The following is a 20,692-nucleotide window of genomic DNA, read 5'->3' as shown; positions in this document are numbered from 1 at the left end:
GCAAGGTGGTAAGATAGCGAAAGTGAGGTTAGGGTTGTTGTTGCTGTTACGTGTCCTCAATTCAGTTCTGACTCATACCAATCCTATGTACAACAAAACACTGCATGGTCCTGCCCCATTCTCACAATCGCTGCTGTGCTGAGCCCATTTTTGCAGCCACTTTGTCAATCTATCTTGCCGAGGGTCTTCCTCTTTTTCACTCACTCTCTACTTTACCCAGCATGATGTCCTTCTCCAGGTCCCTCCTACTAACACATTTGAAGTACATGGGATGAAGTCTTGCCATCCTCTCCTTCTAAGAAGCATTTTGGCTGTACTTCTTCCAAGACAGATTTGTTCGTTCTTCTGGCTGTTCACGGTATATTCAATATTCTTTGCCAACACCATAATTCAAGGGCATCAATTTTTCTTCTGTCTTTTCCTTATTCATTGTCCAGGTTTCACATGCATATGAGGTGACTGAAAATACCATGGTTTGAGTCAGACACACCTTATTCCTCAAAGTGACATCTCTGCTTTTTAACACTTTAAAGAGATCTTTTACAGCAGATTTGCCCAATACAATATGTCATTTGATGTCTTGACTGGTGCTTCCATGGGTGTTGATTGTGAATCCAAGTAAAATGAAATCCTTAACAACTCCAGTCTTTTTTCCGTTTTTCATGATGTTGCTTACTGGTCCAGTTGTGAGGATTTTTGTTTTCTTTATGTTGGGGGGAAACCCTGGTGGCATAGTGGTTAAGAGCTACAGCTGCTAACCAAAAGGACAGCAGTTCAAATTCACCAGGTGCTCCTTGGAAACCCTATGGGACAGTTCTACTCTGTCCTGTATGGTCACTATGAGTTGGAATCAACTCAACGGCAATGGTTTTTTTTTTTTGTGTTGAGGAGTAATCCATACTGAAGGCTCAGTCTTTGATCTTCACCAGTAAGCATACTTCAAGTCTTCTTCACTTTCAGCAAGGAAGGTTGTAGCATCTGCATATTGCAGGTTGTTAATGACTCTTCTTGCAATCCTGATGCCCTGTTCTTCATATAGTCCAGCTTCTCTGATTATTTGCTCAGCTTACAGATTGAATATGTATGATGAAAGTATACAACCCTAATGCACACCTTTCCTGACTTTAAACCATGCAGTATCACCTTGTTCTGTTTGAATGACTGTCTCTTGGTCTACGTACAGGGTCCATATGACACAGTGTTCTGAAATTCCCATTCTCCATGTTATCCATAATTTGTTATGATCCACACGTCAAAAGACTTTGCATATTAAAATAAATAAATATAATAAAACACAGGTAAATATCTTTCTGGTAGTCTCTGCTTTCAGCCAAGATCCATCTGACATCAGCAATGATATCCCTCGTTCCATGTCCTCTTCTGAATCTAGCCTGAATTTCTGGCAGCTCCCTCTTGATGTACTGCCGTAACAGCTCTTGAATGACCTTCAGCAAAACTTTACTTGCATGCAATATTAATAATATTGCTTGATAATTTTTGCATTCTGTTGGATCACCTTTCTTCGGAATGAGCACCAATACAGATCTCTTTGTCACTTGGCCAGGTAGCTGTCTTTCAAATTTCTTGGCGTAGATCAGTGAGCACTTCTAGCATTACATCCGTTTGTTGAAACATCTCAGTTGGTATTCTGCCAATTCCTGGAGCCTTGTTTTTAGCCAATGCCTTCAGTGAAGCGTGGACTTCCTTCCTTACCAGGTTAAGTATAGGGGTAGCAATTTGAAAAGCATGATCAGAGATGGTCTCATTGAAAAAGTGATGTGTGAACAAAATCTGAAAGGTATGAGGGAATGAGTCATTCTTAATCTGAAGGAAGTGCACTCCAAAAAGACAGAAGATCAAATAGAAAATCTTTGATGCAGGAGTGAAACTGACCAGTGTGGCATCTAGGAGGCCTGTGTAGCTCTCTTAAGACTTTTGCTTTTACTCTGGAGTGAAATGGGGAGTCACTGGGTTTTGGAAAGATGAATGACATCATCAGACTAATGTTTTAAAATGATCACTCTGGCTGCTATGCTGAATAAAGATTGCAAGTGTGCATTTGTGTGTTGGGGGCAGGGGCCAGGGGGCTAGAGGATGGACAAGTACAAAAGCAAGGACACCAGTAGAAAGTTTTAAAACAATCCTAGTGAGAGTAGGATGATTCAGACCAGGATGGGAAAGATGAAGGATATGAGAAATGGTCAGATTCTGAATATTTTTTCAGCATAGATTCAGTAAGATTTGCCAGCCAATTAAATTAGTTAGGTACATATGTGTGTATATCCACTGGAAGATACCCAGTATAAATCATTAAGCCAAAAGAATACGTGCTTTATTAAACCTACTTTCATATATTTTTTTATTTATAATCCCCTTTGATCTATACTCACGTCTACTGCCTTGCTTCCAGGTACTATAATTACTATTTGCAACAACTTTTTTAAGATTTCAAGTATATTTTATTTCTTTAATAATGCCATATTTTAATGAGTAGCAGAGTGCTTAGCTAACAAATTGGTTTTGAAACAATTTGGAATTACAGCAGATGTGATGGTTACTTCCTCCATTCCTTTGGGGTGATTCTGCCCACAGGGGACAGGTTCCATTTTAGTCCAATCTGTGTGATTACAAATACCCATGCAACAAAGCAGAATGTTGCTCCACTGGCTAGTATAGCATCACCATATTTGTCATGAAAATCTGGTAGGTGCTTTTGGTGGCTTTGTCTTGCCATCATTTGCTGAAAGCTCCGAAGCTCAAGACTGCGCAGTACCTTTCTGGCTAAGGGAAACATCATGGAGGCTGACAGGATTGCAGTTAATCGCAGCTGCTGGTGTATTTTGATGCAAAGAGACCTGAAAAAGAAAAGTGGGCCAATGACATCTGATCTACACTCAGATCTTCTTTTGGGTGTTTTGCCTACACTACTTGTTGAAGTAGTGTTTAGGCCTGAGGGTTCTGATATCATGGTGTATGGATTTGAATTTAAGCTCTGCCACTGACAAGCTCATTAAACTTGGGCAGCTATTTAATCTCTTTCCTTCAGATTCCTTAAAGGCAAAACTGAGATAATAATGTCCACTTCCTAGAGGTTTTGTGAGGATCACATGTGATAATTCATGAAAACAACAAAAGGAATCATGCGATAAATCTTACCTTTCTACTTATCAAAGACATCCAGTGGCTTCACCCCTGGACAGACTACATACCTATTGGCATGGCTAAAATGGCTATAAAAATCATTTTCAACTTGCCCCACTAATCTAATGGTCTGCATTATGTTTATTATAAACTCCAAGTTGCAGTCAGAATTACATGGTGTTCACAGGATATGTCATGCTTCCTCCTCCTGCTAGTCCTCCTTCCTCTACAACTTCCTCTCCTCCTTCATCCCTCTTTCTCTTTCCCCTCGTCTCTCTCTCCTTCTCTACTTGTAATGCCTGTCTCCCCACTTTCTATAGGCAAAATTCTGCTTGCCTTTGAAATTCCAGTCTAAAAGTCATGCATTTTGTGAAATTTTCACCAAACCTCTCTAGAAAGAATAAGCTCCCTCCTTTCTGAACTGTCACATGTCTTATAACCCTTCTTTCATAGCACTTATCATGGTGCACTGGCATTATCTGTTTATAAATCTCCACCACTAGACCGCAAGGCCTTCGAGAGCTGGGGATGTAACTCTGCATACACAGTTGCTGACACAAAGGCATAGAAAGAACTTTTTGAACCAATGTGAAATATAAATGAATATTGGTATTCCCATATGAAGTTACAATGAAGACTATAAGAACAAGTCAAAAATTACGAAATCAGATGTACATTTTGTAAGAAAACTAATCATTTTTTTAAACAAATATATATATATATATAAAAAATATATGGGATAAAAGATCTAGAAAAGGGACACATTGTGGAATTCTGCCTACTTCTTACTTTGTCCAAGCTGTAAACAGTGCTCAGCCTTTAGCAATGTCATAAACATTAACCATGGCCCAAATGCAGGTACCATGGATACAAAAGGGTCTGAGGTCAGTACCTGTAAACTTGTAACTGTTCATCAAGATTTGCTCACTCAAAAGACTTTATTTCCAACTTAGAAAACAAGATTCTAAGGTTCTCTTTTATTTGCTACCAGGTAATAAGTGGTACTCACCATTACTGTGACAAACAGGGTAAACAGAAAACCAAATGCATTTCTTCCAAGGTTCCAAGAGTTCAATATTGTTTCCCAATAGTCATTAATCTCTCCATCATAAGGCACCAAAGTGTTAATTTGAATTTAATTCAGAGTAGGCCGAACGTGAAATGGGTCAGGGGGTGACAGGTACAGCCTTAATACAAAAGCATTTGTGCCACAACTGCTTTCAGTCTTTGGAAAGTACATAACTAGAAAATAATTTGTGATGATAGTGATCGCTAATGGGTCATCAACTTGTGCCTGCTGCTTTTTGACAAATTGATTTCATTATTCCTATCCTCACCATGTTAAGCTGTAACTCAGATACTTTGTCTCTAGTGACATTGATAGCATCCCTTTGTCGCTTAGTTCATCCTTTGACTATTCCCCTATCTGTGAAGCTTTTTCTTCCATCTAGCCTGAATTTTCATGTGCCAGTAAGTGTTGATTACTAAGAATTTTCCTTTAGGAGCTCCTTCAATACTTTGCAGTTGGCATTTCCCCTTATAATAAACAAGCCACAGTCTTTTCATTCCTTTCTCCCCCTGTCCACATCAGCTACACTGTGTCAGTTGCCTTCAGATCTACCCTAAAACACTAAGAACCAACCGATTAGAGGATTTTTCCCTATTTCTGAACTCCACATGACAAAAATCTACAAAAAATTTTGTATTACCAGTGAATCCTAATGTGTACTATCCAAAGAACTGAAGCTACATTCTCTGATATCCATCTAAAAGCAGAAAGAAAAGGAAATAATAATGTAGGCAAAGAAAATGCTTCTCAAAGTAGATGCTTTCTAATGAAAACAGACCACAAGGAGAGGGAAGAAAACAGATTTCTCCAGGTAATGAAAACAAAGAAAAGGTTTCCTCATGCCTATGGCAATAAAATAGAAGAAATATATTCTAAACAAATACAAATAGTTAAAAGAAGTGAAGTAAACTATGCGGATGAAAAGGAAAGACTGATCATGTCATCTATTTTATATAGTGATGTTGAAGCTCAATCCAGGAAAAATAGTTAATACTGGATCTTTAACCATAATAAAGAAATGTATAGATTTGAAGCTCCACTAGCAATAACAATCACTTCAAATCACTAAAGGCCATAAAATTAAGCTCTGGTGATGCAACAGTTAAGTGCTTAACTACAACCAAAAGGTTGGTGGTTGGAACTCACCCAGCAGTTATGTGGGATTAGGACCTGGAGATCTGTTTCATTAATGATTACAGCCAAGAAAACCCTATGGGGAAGTTCTACTCTGTCACATGGGGTTGCCGTGAGTCAGAATCAACTTGAAGGCATCCAGCAACAACAAAAGCCATAAAAAGCAAGTAAAGCAAGAACGTAGGAAGAAAAAGAAAAACTAACATTATTTGAGTATATACTCAGGTACCAGGTACTGGACATTGTACAAGGGCTCTGCATACCTGTAAACATGGTGTGGGATGAAGATTACTTATTCCCATATTACACATAAGGACAAAGAAGTCAAGAACAAGCGACAGGTCAGGATGTGAACCCAAGTCTTCTGATTATAATGCCAGTGTATTTTTCAATTATACCATGTTTTCTGAAAGTATATTCAGCTCTAAGTATTGAGGGGGGGAAGTACTTACCAGAGATGGCCCTTTAATTGATAACTGCTCACTTTAGTTTACTATATATTTAATAAGTGACTTCTACGTGCCAGGGTCTGTGCTAGGTACAACCAGTACAATGCCTGTTCTCAAGAAACTTACGGTATGTATAGTCAGGGAATGAATCAAGTCCTTATTCTACAGGAAGCAATAGGCTAGAGATGAAAAAAGGGTGAATTTAGCCCACAGAGGAGGGTAACGTTTTAACCTGGGGTTCCAGAAATTGTTTCAGAAAAGACGATACCTAAACTAGATTGTGAACATTGGTAAGAAGAGAAGAGGGAGAGGGGCGAAAAAGAAATGTCCATGTCCGTGTAGATAAAGTACAAAAAGTGAAAACAACCAAAAAAAAAAAAAAAAACCATTGCCAGTTCCGATTTTGACTCAAACGACCCTACAGAACAGAGAAGTGCCCCATAGAGTTTCTAAGGTTGTAAATCTTTACGGAAGCAGACTGCCACATCCTTCTCCCACAGAGTGGCTGGTGGGTTTGAACCACCAACCATTCGGTTAGGAACCAGGCACTTAACCACCCACTGCGCCACACCAAGAACTGAAACAGCATGAGGCAGGGAAATCTGGTGAGTTCAATAACACTAGGTAATACACGTTGAAGCAGCAGGTGCCCACAGGTGAGCCTGAAGAGTCAAGGAAAGGACAGAACATGGAGTGCATTAATTGCCTTGCTATGTCATTAGAAACCAATCCTACTCGTCAGTGTTTCTCATTCTACAGCCTTGTCTGTGAGTTAGCAATGCTAATTTAATTCTGTGTTTTTACTTTCATGATAATATAAAAAAAATTTTTTTAAATAATAGATGAACAACTTTATCAATTTCTAGTGCCTTTTCTTATGGGTATGTTTATCATGGAAACCCCAGTCGTAGAGTGGTTAAGTGCAACAGCTGCTAACCAAAAGGTCAGCAGTTTGAACCCACCACGTGCTCCTTGGAAACTCTATGGGTCAGTTCTATCCCGTCCTATAGGGTTGCTAGGAGGCGGAATCAACTTGACAGCAACAGGTTTTTTTTTTTTGATGGGTGTTTATCTTTGTTTTGCATTTTGTATTCCACTGGCGAATAATGTTTACTTGTCCTGGAGTAATGTGAAAAGAACGGAGGCAGCTTTTATACCTAAATAATGTGTTCAAGCCGAGGACAATATAAAGAAAAGAATTAGAAGAATCAAGCCATGCCACAGTTTACCATATAGCATGGGCATGTGAAAATAAAAGAACTATTGCCACTTGAAGTGATGATATGGTTTCAGGACAATATTAACTGTCTAATTATTCATATTAAAATTTAGTATTGTGAATATGAATTGCTGTGTTGTAATTTTTTTCATACCTCATTTGAAAGTATGTTTTAGTTTTATAATTTTGTTATGTGTTAAACATAAAGAAGTTGAACTCGGTTTTATGCTTTCATATATATATGTGATTTTATAATAAAATAATTTAAGATAGCACCAATGATATGAAATAATTTTTTCCCCCTTAAAAAGATTTACTATGTAACCCATGTTTGATAAACACTCCTACCGGTAAGGAGAAACCACTGATTGGATTAATCAGGAAAACGGTAGGGTGGAGGAAAATCTGGAAAAAATGTACTTAATAAAGATAATTATTAGGTGGAAAATAGGTGGGGTGATAGTGAAATTTGAGAACAAAGTTAAGAGGTTATTTAGGTGCTTATTGCAACAGTTCATGAAAGAGATAGTGAGGATCTGAATTAAGAGCAAGTAGCAGGGATGGAAAAGAGAAGATGGAATTGAGAAATACTAGGAAGATAAAATAAGACACATTTAGCAAATGAGTTAGTTGAACGAAATGGGATCATAACAAGTAATGGGTAACATTGTGGAGATGGGAATTCCAGAACACTTAATTGTGCTCATGAGGAACCTTTGCTTAGACGAAGAGGCAGTCAATTGAACAGAAGAAGGGGATACTGTGTGGTTTAAAGTCAGGAAAGGTATGCGTCAGAGTTGTATCCTTTCACCATATTTATTCAATCTTTATGCTGAGCAAACAATCGGAGAAGCTGGACTATGTGAAGAAGAGCATAGCATCAAGATTGAAGGAAGACTCATTAACACCCTGTGATATGCAAATGACACAATTTTGCTTGCTCAAAGTGAAGAGGACTTGAAGTACTTACTGATGAAGACCAAAAACCATAGCCTTAAGTATGGGTTACACCTCAACATAAAGAAAACAAAAAATCCTCACAACTGGACCAATAAGCAACATCATGATAAACAAAAGATTGAGGCTGTCAAGGATTTCATTTTACTTGGATTTACAATCAACACCCATGGAAGCAGCAGTCAAGAAATCAAAAGAAGCATTGCATTGGGGAAATCTGATGCAAAAGACCTCTTTAAAGTTGGAAAAGCAAAGATGTCACCTTGAGGACTAAGGTGCACCTGACCCAAGCCATGGAGTTTTCAATCACCACATATGCATGTGAAAGCTGGACAATGAATAAGGAAGACCAAAGAAGAATTAACGCCTTTGAATTGTGGTGTTGGAGAAGAATATTGAATTGTATCACAGACTGCCAAAAGAACAAACAAATCTGTCTTGGAAGAAGTACAACCAGAATGCTCCTTAGAAGCAAGGATGGCAAGACTACATCTCATATACTTTGGACATGTTATCAGAAGGATCAGATCCTGGAGAAGGACATCATGCTTGGTAAAGTAGAGAGTCACTGAAAAAGAGGAAGACCCTCAACAAGATGGACTGACACAGTGGCTGCAACAATGGGCTCAAGCATAGCAACAATTGTGGGGATGGTGAAGGACCAGGCGATAATTTGTTCTGTTGTATATAGGGTCACTGTGAGTTGGAATCAACTTTAGGGCACCTAACAACAACCAGGGAATTGACTATTTCATTCACCTAGCTTCTGGGGTAAGATTTTGGCCAAAAACCCTGTCCTATTTTCTGGTAGAAATCAGCAGATATTGATACAGTAGCTAGAAGATGAGATGAGAGTGTGAGAGATCTAGGCACGGAATTTGTCAAGGTCAAGGCATACATAGGTGCCTTAGAAACAGGCAGGTCTGGTTAGTTCCTGAATACAAGAAGGGAGAAGGACCCTAAAGGGATTTATTTACTTTACAGTCCTAAGGAAAAAAATCAACTTCATCTAGTCTAAATTTAGCTTAACATTAATCAACAACCGGCCTGCTTAGCTTTGATATAAGGCTTTCTATCTAATGTCAGGAAGAAAATAGGAATCAGTGTCCTACTTCTCAAATGTGTCCAGATATTACTGTTAAGTGTGTCAGAAGGAGATGATGCTCAAGAAAGGATTAAGTGTATACTAAGGTTTCCCAACCTGGGCACTAATGAGATTTTGGTTCAAATAATTCTTTGCTTTTGGGGGAGTTGTTCCCTGCCTTTTAGGATGTTTAGCAACATCCCTACCTCTATCCACCAAATGCTTGTAGCATCCCCCTCCCCATCAGCTGTAATACCAAAAGTGTCTCCAGACATTGCCAAATGCCATCTGGAGGTGGGCTGTGTGTACAAAACCATTCCTTGTAGAGAACTACTGCTGTGTATGGAGCAGCGTGTCTCCCATTATTTCTCCCACAATCTTCTATATAACACCATTCTATTCAATACAGTAGGCAATCTACAGTCTAAGAAAATACATTTCCCCATTTCCTACCACAGGGTTCGTAAAACTTTCCCATCAACATAAAATTTTTTTGAATTAATACCAATTTTTAAAATGTCGTCTATTGTTTATTTAGCTACAACTTAGACCAATTAATCTCTCTGAGCATCTGTTTCCTCATCTATAAAATAAAAAAGCTGAACTAATTTGATGTTTCCCAAACCTCCTGACCCTATTAGTCATCTGGAATCTTTGTTAAAAATGTAGATTCCTAGGCTCCATGTCTTACTTACTGTAACAGTTTACAGGGGAGGAGCCTGAGAATCTGTATTTTTTAAACTAATTTTCAGAAATTTTATCACCAGATATGTTTATGGAACACTGAATCAGGTAATCTCCCAGGTTCTCTCCAGCTCTAACACTCTAGGCCTTTCCAAAGAGTAAAACATTTTAGGAAGACCATTTATTGTTTTAGACCAGTGATAAGAGTACAGTAGAAACTGAATTCACCACCACTGTAATTTAGGAAGCAGTACCTGAGTGACCTGAAAGAATTATAGAGGCCCTCTGGGAATGAGTTAGTCAACAGAAACACTTGGCAGCACTTAAAAGCACTAGTAATACTGGCGTTCTGCTGTATAATGAATGATATACTTTCAAAGCTAAGGCTCCTGGACAACATCACTCAATTGCAACACTTTCATTTCCACCTGCTTTTATTTCTACTCTTCTTTTTACAGCTTCAAAATATCAACACAAAATAAGAAACAATAAAAAAGGCAATTTTCTTAAAGTGAAAATGCATATACCCCGCAGTGTCATCAGTTCGTTTATGTACTTCTCAAAACTATGACGCTCAGGGAGGGATTAAGTGTACACAGTGCAAAGTGTCTCCAATCATGACTACTTAAGCCTTCAACCTGTTTATAACAGGAAATACAGGAACCCTACAAGAAGCAATGTTGCTAGTGGAAATGCTCAACAGCGGCTCTATTTTATGTATAATGGCATCACCTCCCAAGTCCCTGAATTGATGGATGGTCCAACCATATGCTTAAGGCTGTGTATTATGTCACTTTATTAAGCCTAAAAAGTTACATAAATGGATGCTACCTGAACAAACAGAAAAGCAAATTACAGCAGTGAATCGTTATGCCAGGAGGGAGAAATAACAGAGTGAACAAGGAACTTGTGAGCTGACGTCCTCAAATGGCAGATGTTGCCTGAAAAATGAAGACACATGAGGTATGTACTCTTCCTCATGTTCTCCCCACAATCAAAGTCTAAACGAATGGACAGTTTTCTATTCCATGGCTGAAAGTATTCAATAATGTCCACTCCAAGAATAATCCCAGTGTTCATTCAGGCAATTTGTTTTATAGACTTGAAGATGTTAATGTGGTTCACTCATTAAGTACTCAGAATATTTTCTTTAGTCACAAAGTGTTTTAAACTATACTCATTTTCCTTTATGATAGTTATGATAACTCTGTGTAAGAAATAACAAATCAGTAACAGAGAGGTTAAAGGATATACTCAATGTCACAAAGCAAGTCAGTGGCATGACTGTATAATATTCTTATTTTGTTTGCTATTAAACTTTAGTAGGCCCAAAAAAGTTCCACAAAGTGGGTATGCATGTTGTTTTTACAATACACTTGAAACAGCAGAAGTAGGTTATCTTATTATTTCAGGCAATGTATTAATGTTATAGAATAGGCTGCTGCGGTTAGTCTCAAAGATTTTATATTAACTGCATTTCATGGCTCATAGATTGTTGTATGATCGGGCTCTGCTAGAAGAGCCTACTTCAGTGGAGTCAGCAGCAGTTAAAAAACCTAGATAAATGCATGGCATGTTTTCAATCTAAGCTGGGAAAGAGACCACAGTTATGATGAATTCTAGAAACCTTGAAAGATTTTATCCTGAGAATAATAAGAGTCATTGAAAGACATTAAGAACAGGAGTTACATGGCCAAATTTGTGGTGAGAAGAAGAAGGTGTAGGGGAGTAAGACTGGAAGTGAGAGAAACTGATTAGGGACAGGAACTGTATAAATTCCAGTGAGAAATGATAAGGACTTGAATAGTTCACCAATTTAAGGTCCCAAAATATGCTAAGCACTTAGCGATGGTCACACTTCTGCATCTAATCTTCATCTTTGCAGGGCCAGGACACAATTCTGCACAGCCACCTAGAAATGGCAAGCTCTGCTGGTCCACCCCATGCCAATGGGAGTCTCAAAACTTGATGTATAAACAAGGATATGGGAATTTATTTCATTAACTTTTAAAGCAGGATATCCCATTCCAGTGGTAAGAATACATAATTTATCACTTAGATTTACTAGTTTGTCACTGATCACAATCCTAAAGTGGCTTTATATCAGCATTTCCCAAATATATGCGTATTTTATGAGTTCTCTTTGATGTTAGTGGGTGTTGCTTGAAAAAAAAGGGCTACGAGGTCATCTAAGCTTTGGAAATATGCAGCTAACAAAGTTAAATTCTTTATTGATGTATTTTTCAAACCTCTATTGTACTAATGTACATAGTGATTCTCTGAGGGGGTGGCATGTGGTGATTTTCAAACTTAGTTGAACATGGCATTCGCTTTTCCCCCTGGAGCATATCTACATATAAGTATAGTTCAAAACACTCTGGGGAACATAAGCAATGTCTCTGTGTTCTCAATGTTGTCGCATCATTGTACTCATTTCCAATGGTTTAATGGCTCTGGAAGGTATTTCACGAACTAAACCATTTCCTTGTGGGGACTTTTAACTTATGACTCAAGAAGTATAGGGTGTGCTGTAAGCCCAGGGTGTCTTAACAACACTCACAGTGGCAATTATCTCTGGCCTTCATTATGTGATTCTAACTTCTGCAGTTTAATATTTGTGTAAACGTTTCTCTCCTCTCCACATCCACCCTTATTCATTAAATGCTCTGTAAATAGAAGGACTGCAGTAGCCATTAAAGTTGCATCAATGATCCCTCACTGCATAATCTGAAATTTTCACTTAAATCTTGAATGAAAATGTACAAGGCACTACTGTCCTTAATCTAAGTATGTCACTGATATATTTAGTAAAGGAAACATTAAAATGTTTAATTTTTAGTATCAAAACTATTTTAGTTATAAAAATCTATTTACCAAGTATTTCTATTTCTCATAAACATTTTTTTCAGTTGCTAACTACAACAAAGGCCAGTAAGTATCTCTTCCACTAGTTAATTTTGATCAAATTCTAAATTCAGATTGGAATATTTAGTGTTGCAAAGTAATCTTTTCCTTCTTGTTTCTGAATTCTCCAGATTTTTTATTTCTAACTTCGACTATCTCTGCCCTTTTCTAAACTCAGCTTGAAATATACTTCTAAATTAAACCTTCGTGAATAAGGCTTTTGTTATTGCCATCACCTGGGCAACTTATAGACCTTTCACAGAGAAATTCCATTTGATGAGGAGAGCACTTCAGAGCCCTGAAGTAGTAATTGTGATCATTGTACAAGTTGTTTTTACCAGGCTAGCACTGTCTTTCAGTGTAATTTTTTTTCCTTTCATAAACTTTTAGAAACTTTAAAAACTTTTAACAAGATGTTGGCATTTTACCTTTTTTTTAATTTTTTCCATTTAGGACTCATTATTTGGAAGTGAGAAACACTTTGGCCAGAGGGGTTGACTTTGGTAAACTGATTTATTTTTCCTTGCAAATGCCTCAGAAAAACAGTGAGACAGGACATACTTTGCCAAACCTTGGGGGCAGGGTGCTTGATTTAGTAAAGTGATACTTCATTTTAGTTTTTCTTTTAAGTTCCTGAGGGAAGGACGCTAAAGAAGAAAGCAAGTCTGAAAGAGGACACCCATCTAAAAACATGTAATAGAACCTGAGAACACAGATACTTGTTCTAAAATCCTAAAATTTCCAATTAGAGTTCTAGTTTCAGATTCTTTTTCTTTAACCTAAGAGTCTAAACTTTCAAAGGCTAAAAGGGCATTTTTAATATTAAATTAGTAGAATTCAACCTTTTGAAAAAATTTAATTGGAGAAGTAAAATTTAGATGCAAATAGGCCACCATGTTTGTAAAAGTATATACAGATTATAGAGCTTAGTAACACTGCTGATGATGGAACAGTGGGCTTTTTCATGTAAATAATGCATTGTATCACATTCATCAAATCCAAATCACCAGATCTGAAAGACTCAGAGACCATTACAGAACAACCATCAATTGCTCCTGTGAAAGTTTAAATTGAAGCTGAAGAGAATTAAAACAAGTCTATGAGAGCCAAAGTGTGGGCCTGAGTATATCCAACCTGAATTTCGAGAAAGACCATTTCAAGGACGGATTTGACACATTGAACACTAATGATCAAAGATGTGAGTTGTAGGATGACATCACAGACATCATACATGAAGAAAGCAAAAAGTCATTAAAAGATAAGAAAGAAAAGACCAAAGTGGATGTCAAAAGAGACTCTGAAACTTGTTCTTGAATGTCGAGTCGCAAATGGAAGAAATAATGAAGTAAAAGAACTGAACGGAAGATTTCAAAGGCAGGCTCGAGAAGACAAATTTAAAAATTATAATGAAACATGCAAAGACCTGGAATTAGAAAACTGAAAAGGAAAAACATACCCGGCATTTCTCAAGTTGAAAGAGCTGAAGAAAAAACCCAAGCCCACAAAAGGAATCTATGGGTAACACATTGAATGACACAGGAAGCATCAAAAGATGATGGAATGTGGAATACACATAGTCACTGTACCAAAACTAACTGGTTGATGTTCAACCATTTCAGGAGATACCACATCATCAAGAACTGATGATACTGAAGTTCAAGCTACACTGAAGGCACTGGTGAAAAACAAGGCTCCTGGAATTGACTGAATACCAATTGAGATGTTTCAAAAAATGGATGCAAAACTGGAAGTGCTCACTCAGATAAATGTCAAGAAATTTGGAAGACAGGTACCTGGCCGACTGACTAGAAGAGTTTCATACTTGTGCCTATTTCAAAGAAAGGTGATTCAACAGAATGCAGAAATTATAGAACAACATCATTAAATCACATGCAAGTAAAACTTTGCTGATGATAACTCAAAAATGGTTGCAGGAGTATATCAGCAGAGAACTGTCATAAGTTCAAGCTGGATTCAGAAGAGAACATGGAAGAAGGGGCACTGCTGAAATCAGACGGATCTTGGCTGAAAGCAGAGAATACTGGAAAGAGGTTTACATGTATTTTATTGACTATGCAAAGGCATTCGACTGTATAGATCATAACAAACTATAGATAAAGTTGTGAAGAACGGGAATTCGAAAACATTTAAATGTATCATGTGGAACCTGTACACAGATGAAGAGGCAGTCATCTGAACAGAATAGGGGTTTAAAAGTCAGGAAAAGTGTGCGTAAGGTTATGCTTTCACCTTATTCAATCTGTATGCTGAGCAAATAACCCAAGAAGCTGGACTATATGAAGAAGAACATTGGATCAGGATTGGTGGAAGGCTCATTAACAACCTGCAATATGCAGATGACACAACCTTGCTTGCTGAAAGTGAAGAGAACTTGAAGCACTTAATGATGAAGACCAAAGACTATACATAGCCTTTAGTATGGATCAGATCACAACATAAAGAAAACAAAAATCCTCACAACTGGACCAATAAGCAACCTTATGATAAACGAAGAAAAGACTGAAGTTGTTAGGGATTTCATTTTACTTGAATCCAAAATCAATGCCCATAAATGTAGCTGTCAAAAAATCAAAGAACGTATTGCAGTGGATAAATCTGTTGCAAAGGACCTCTTTCTAGTGTTAAAAAAGCAAAGATGTCACTTAGAGGATTAAGGTGCATCTGACCCAAGCTATGGTATTTTTAAATGCCTCATATGCATATAAACGCCAAACACTCAATAAGGAAGATTGAAGAATTAATGTCTTTGAATTATGGTATTGGCAAAGAATACTAAAGATACCATAGAGTGCCAGAAGAACAAACAAATCTGTCTTGGAAGAAGTACAGCTAGAATACTCCTTAGAAGTGAGCTAGAGTTCATCTTACATACTTTGAACATGTTATCAGGAGGAAGCAGTCCCTGGAGAAGGACATCATGCTTGGTAAAGTAGAGGGTGAATCAAAAAGAGGAAAGCCCTCAGTGAGACAGACTGACACAGTGGCTGCAATGATGTGCTCAAGCATAGCAATGATTGTGAGAAAGGAGGAGAGGGTGGTGTTTCCTTCTGTTGTGCATGGGGTTACTACAAGCTGGAACCAACTTGAAGGGACCTAACAAGAAAAAGCTACTCCTTTTCTGTGTTCACATTCTAACTGAAGGGTAGTGGGGAATCAAACTCATATATATATTTTTCTACTCCATGCTAGTTATAAAAAAGGCACAAAGATTTAAGTATAGAAAAAAGTTGAGGAAGACAGGAATTGCTGCTGGCGAGTCAGAAGAAGCCTTTGGTAAGAGACAGCACTTTGGTAGGCTCTCCACTTTTGACAGCAAAACGGATTCTAAGAATCCCCAGCGTAATCCACCCAAGAGCAACCTCAGTACAAAAGACAGCTTCTTTCACCCAACATTCTGAGCAAGAGTTCCTGAACTGAGTCTCTACATGGCTTGGCTTAGATAATTTACACATCTCTAAAGCACTGTTTTTTTTTTTTTTTTTTTTTTAAAGCAATCACTAACAGAGGGCTTGTGAGGGTCTGACTAACAAGGCTTGAATCTCCTTTAGAATTAGAACACTGAGAACGGGAGAAGAGCAGCTTCCAAGAGTATAAGGGTACTGTTGCCAGATGAAGGTGGAATGGATACTGAATGGGTCCCCTCAAAAAGAGATGTCTGCTATACTGGAAAATAAATTTGATATAATTACGGGTCTGTGATGTTAAGGTGTAGGCAGAGAAGTTTATTCATTAAGTGACAGCGACCAGTGGACTAGATTCTCTCTAGTTTCTTCCACTTAGAACATTTTGTTTCTATTTCTAAAGTTTCAAATAAATGTGTTACACTGCCCAGAAGAAGTTAGTGCTATGGGCAATCAGGGTTTTGGAGTACAGGCACACATGCACACCCTTCTTTCTGCAACTTATTTCTGTTGCCCTTTCAGTTTTTTTTTTTACATCATTAAAAGATCCTCCAGAAAATGCTAGCTAGCATTGAGATTTATTTTGTTACTTAAAAGTGCTTCAACTGAGCTCCTAGCATTACTACATGAGTGTAACACTGGAGTTACAAAAATGGAAAAGAATGGCTCATTCTTTCCAAGAATACCCAGTTGGCAGGAGGGACAAACAGGTAAAGATAAGGTTTCAATCAATGTGAAAAAGGTAATAAGAGATATGATCAGGATTCTATGCCAACAAAAAATGAGAGCCACCTTTCCCATCTAAAGATGTCCATGAAAAGCTTCTTGGAGTAATGAAAGCATGAGTTAAGTCCTCAAACAGGCTCAACTAGATGAAAAGGAAAGGGGATAGAAAGGTTTATTGAGGACTTTTAACTACCTATGTCTTTGAAAATTTAGTTTTCAGAAATGACCTTTCAAGGTGACCTTTGACTCAAATATATATAAATCAAGAGTCTCCTTTAGTGTCAAATTTGTAAGAGGGTATGTAATGGTGGCATATAAGCATTGTATTGGAACAGTACTGGCCTTTTGCCAATGGTATTATACATTTTCACCTTGGTTGAACATCATATTACAGTCACCATAAAATTTTGTTTTTAATGTTACTATGAAATAATAACAGATAAGCCTCAGAGACTTCTTTGAGAACAAATGTAGGCAATTTATGAGACTGGAACAGACACAAATAATCAGAGTTAGGATAGTTAGAATCTAATTTTGTTTAGAATTACTAATATCTAAGGTGCAGCCATTTCCTGCATTTACTTCGGAGATTATGATGTTGATATACCACCCATAACTTTACAGTTTACATTAATTAGCCAGAGAGAATAACTAAAAGATAATCTGCAATCCTGAGATAATCAATAGTAGACTTTCTTCATAAAGGCATACTTCATACAAAGCAGTACTTAAGCTAAATTATGAGGCATCCCTATAAGTATGCCTTACAACCTGTGTCATAGATTCTTTTAAGAGCCTATATTAAAAAACTGTAGAAATACTGGTAGAGGTCAAAAATATTGATAAAACATGTCCCAGCCAGGCAAATGATGCTGGAAATTTCCTACACAGACATTCATTTCCCTGATGCAGGAAATAGTTCCAGAATAACAACAACTACTAAGTAATACTTTAAGCCAAAAAAGTAATTTATACTGTGTGAATTGAACCCAAGCTTGGAATATTACACAATGATGAAAGGCAAGATAGATGGGCACTATCCTAGGCACAAGGGGGTCAAGGTAAAAACAATTAGTCAATAATTTTGGCCTTTTCATGACTTCCTATTCAATCTTCTTTCACTCCACCCAGTTTCTACACACCATCTTTCTATGGAAATGTTGTTAGGTGCCGTCGAGTTGCTTCAGACTCATAGCAACCCCATTCACAACAGAATGAAATGTTGTCCAGTCATGAGCCACCCTCACAATAGTTGGTATGTTTGAGCCCAATGTTTCATTAACGATGTAAATCCATCTTGTTGAGCGTCTTACTCTTTTTCAGTGATCCTCTTCTTTACCAAGCATAATGTTCTTCTCTGGGAATTGGTCCCTCCTGATAGCATGTAAGTAAAATGAAGGCTCTCAAAGCTCGCTTATAAGAAGCATTCTGGCTGTAATTTTCAGACGGATTTGTTCATTCTTCTGGCAGTCTATGGTATATTCAGTATTCTCCACACATACCATAATTCAAATGCATCAATACTTCTTCAGTGTTCCTTATTCACTGTCCAGCGTTCACATGCATATGGGTGTTTGAAAATACAATTTTGTCTCTCTAGAACCACTCTTGGTACCAATTGTCTTAGGCTGGGTTCTCTAGAGAAACAAAACCACTAATGCGTATAAATACATAGAAAGAGATTTATAATAAGGAAACAGCTCACACGATTGTAGGGGTTGGAACGTCCGAAGTCCTTGGATCAGGACAGAGTCCGTTCCCAATTCACAGAGCCGCAGAAGCTGGTGAACCCAAGATGAACAGGTTGGAGAGCAGGGATCCCACTCACAGGTTGTGACAGTTGAGGAATCCCCAATGTCGGCAGGGAAGACTGCAAGATTTCTCCTGAGTCACTTAGCTGCAGGGGCTGGCAAACCCAAAATAGGCAGGTTTGGGAGCAGGACTCTTGCTCCCAGGCTGTGAAGATTGGTAAATCCCAAGATGGACAGGTAAGCTGCTAGCTCAAGTCCCAAGAACCAGAGGTCAGACAAAAGACAGCTGGTGGATCCAGAACAAGCCAATAACCTTTTCAAGGCGAGCAGGAAGGAAGTGGGCAGCAGAAGGCAGAGAGATGAAGGCTGACGGGGTGGTGAGCTGCCAGAGGCCCCGCTCCACCGGTACCATTCAGCAGATTCCATCACGTAGGTGATCACATATCAAATTTCAACAGGTAAGTGATCACAACATTATACAACTGCCAAAACACTGAGAATCATGGTCCAGCCAAGTTGACACACAATCTTAACCATCACACTTGGGTCAGGCACAAGTCCTCAAAGTGACATCTTCACTTTTTAACACTTTAAAGAGGTCTTTTGCAGCAGATTTGCCCAACGCATTAGGTCATTTGATCCCTTGACTGCTGCTTCCATGGGTGTTGACTGCCGTGCGGATCCAAGTAAAATGAAATCTTTGACAAATTTAATATTTTCTCTGTTTATCATGATGTTGCTTATTGGTCCAGTGGTGAGGATTTCTGTTTACTTTATGTTGAGGTGTAATCTGTACTCAAGTCTGTAGTCTTCGATCTTAAGTAAGTACATCAAGTACTCACTTTCAGTAAGCAAGGTTGTGTCATCTGTATATCGCAAGTTGTTTATGACTCTTCCTTCGATCCTGATGCCAAAATTATCTTATTGCCCACCATCTCGGGTTATTTGCCCAGCATAAGTATGATAAAATGATATAACTCTGATGCATACCTTTTCTGATTTTAAACCATAGAGCATCTCCTTGTTGTGTTGGAAAGATTGCCTCTTGGTCTATATACAGGTTCCACATAAGCACAATTAAGTGTTCTGGAAATCCTGTTGTTTGCAATGATATCCATAAATTGTTATGATCCACATAATCGAATGCCTTTTCATAGTCAATAAAACACAGGTAAATATCCTACTGGTATTCTCTACTTTCATCCGAGAGCCATCAGATTTCAGCAATGATATACCTCGTTCCATGTCCTTTTCTGAATCCATCTTGAATTTCTGGCAGTTCGCTGTTGTATTTTTTTTTTTATATGCTCTTGCTTTCTTCATATATGATGCCCTTGATGTCATCACACGACTCATCTGGTTTTGGTCATTAGTGTTCAATCCATCAAACCTATTCCTGAGATAGTCTCTAAATTCAGGTGGGATATATTCAAGGTCGTACTTCGGCTCTCGTGGACTTTTTACTTTTCTTCAGCTTCAACTTGAACTTGTATATGGTCTGTTCCACAGTTGGCCCCTGGCCTTGTTCTGACTGGTTATGCCGAGCTTCTTCATCGTCTCTTCCCACAAATGTAGTCAATCTGATTCCTGTGTATTCCATTGGGCGAGGTCCACATGTATAGTCACCTTTATGTTGTTGAAAAAGGTATTTGCAATGAATAAGCTGCTGATCTCGCAAAATTCTGTCATGTGCTCTCTGGTGTTTCTATCACTAAGGCCTATTTTCCAACTATCGATCCTTCTTCAATTCCAACTTTCGCATTCCAAACACCAGTAATTATTAATGCATCTTATCATATGTTTGACTGGCTTCAGACTGCAGAAGTTGGTAAAAATCTTTAATTTCTTTATCTTGGCATTAGTGATTGCTGGGTAAGTTTGAATAATAGTTGTATTAACTAATCTTCCTTGTAGGTGTATGGATATTATCCTATCACTGACAGTGTTGCGCTTCAGGACAGATCTCGAAATATTCTTGATGATGAATGCAATGCCATTTGTCTTCAATCTGTCATTCCTGGCATAGTAGAACATGTTATTTAAAATGGCCAATGCCAGTCCGTTTCAGCTCACTAATGCCTAGGATATCGATATTTATGTATTTCATTTAATTTTTGATGACTTCCAATTTTTCTAGATTCATACTTGCAAG

General features: G+C 38.0%; 1 protein-coding gene across 1 annotated transcript in view; it reads right to left on the bottom strand.

Annotated features, from left to right (window-relative positions):
* Nucleotides 1–2,554: 2,554 nt before the first annotated feature.
* The window catches only part of LOC126076750 (cytochrome c oxidase subunit 7B2, mitochondrial), a 157,789-nt gene continuing 139,651 nt past the window's right edge, over nucleotides 2,555–20,692 (bottom strand). Inside the window, exon 2 of the mRNA XM_049885306.1 lies at nucleotides 2,555–2,855. Within this exon, the coding sequence (XP_049741263.1) occupies nucleotides 2,555–2,797 (243 nt within the window). The 5' untranslated portion in view covers nucleotides 2,798–2,855. The remainder of the gene's footprint in view (nucleotides 2,856–20,692) is intronic.

Source organism: Elephas maximus, chromosome 5 (assembly GCF_024166365.1).
Source record: "Elephas maximus indicus isolate mEleMax1 chromosome 5, mEleMax1 primary haplotype, whole genome shotgun sequence".
NCBI lineage: Eukaryota > Metazoa > Chordata > Mammalia > Proboscidea > Elephantidae > Elephas > Elephas maximus.
The sequence above is the reverse complement of the archived record's forward strand: the minus strand, read 5'-3'. Positions and strand labels throughout refer to the sequence as shown.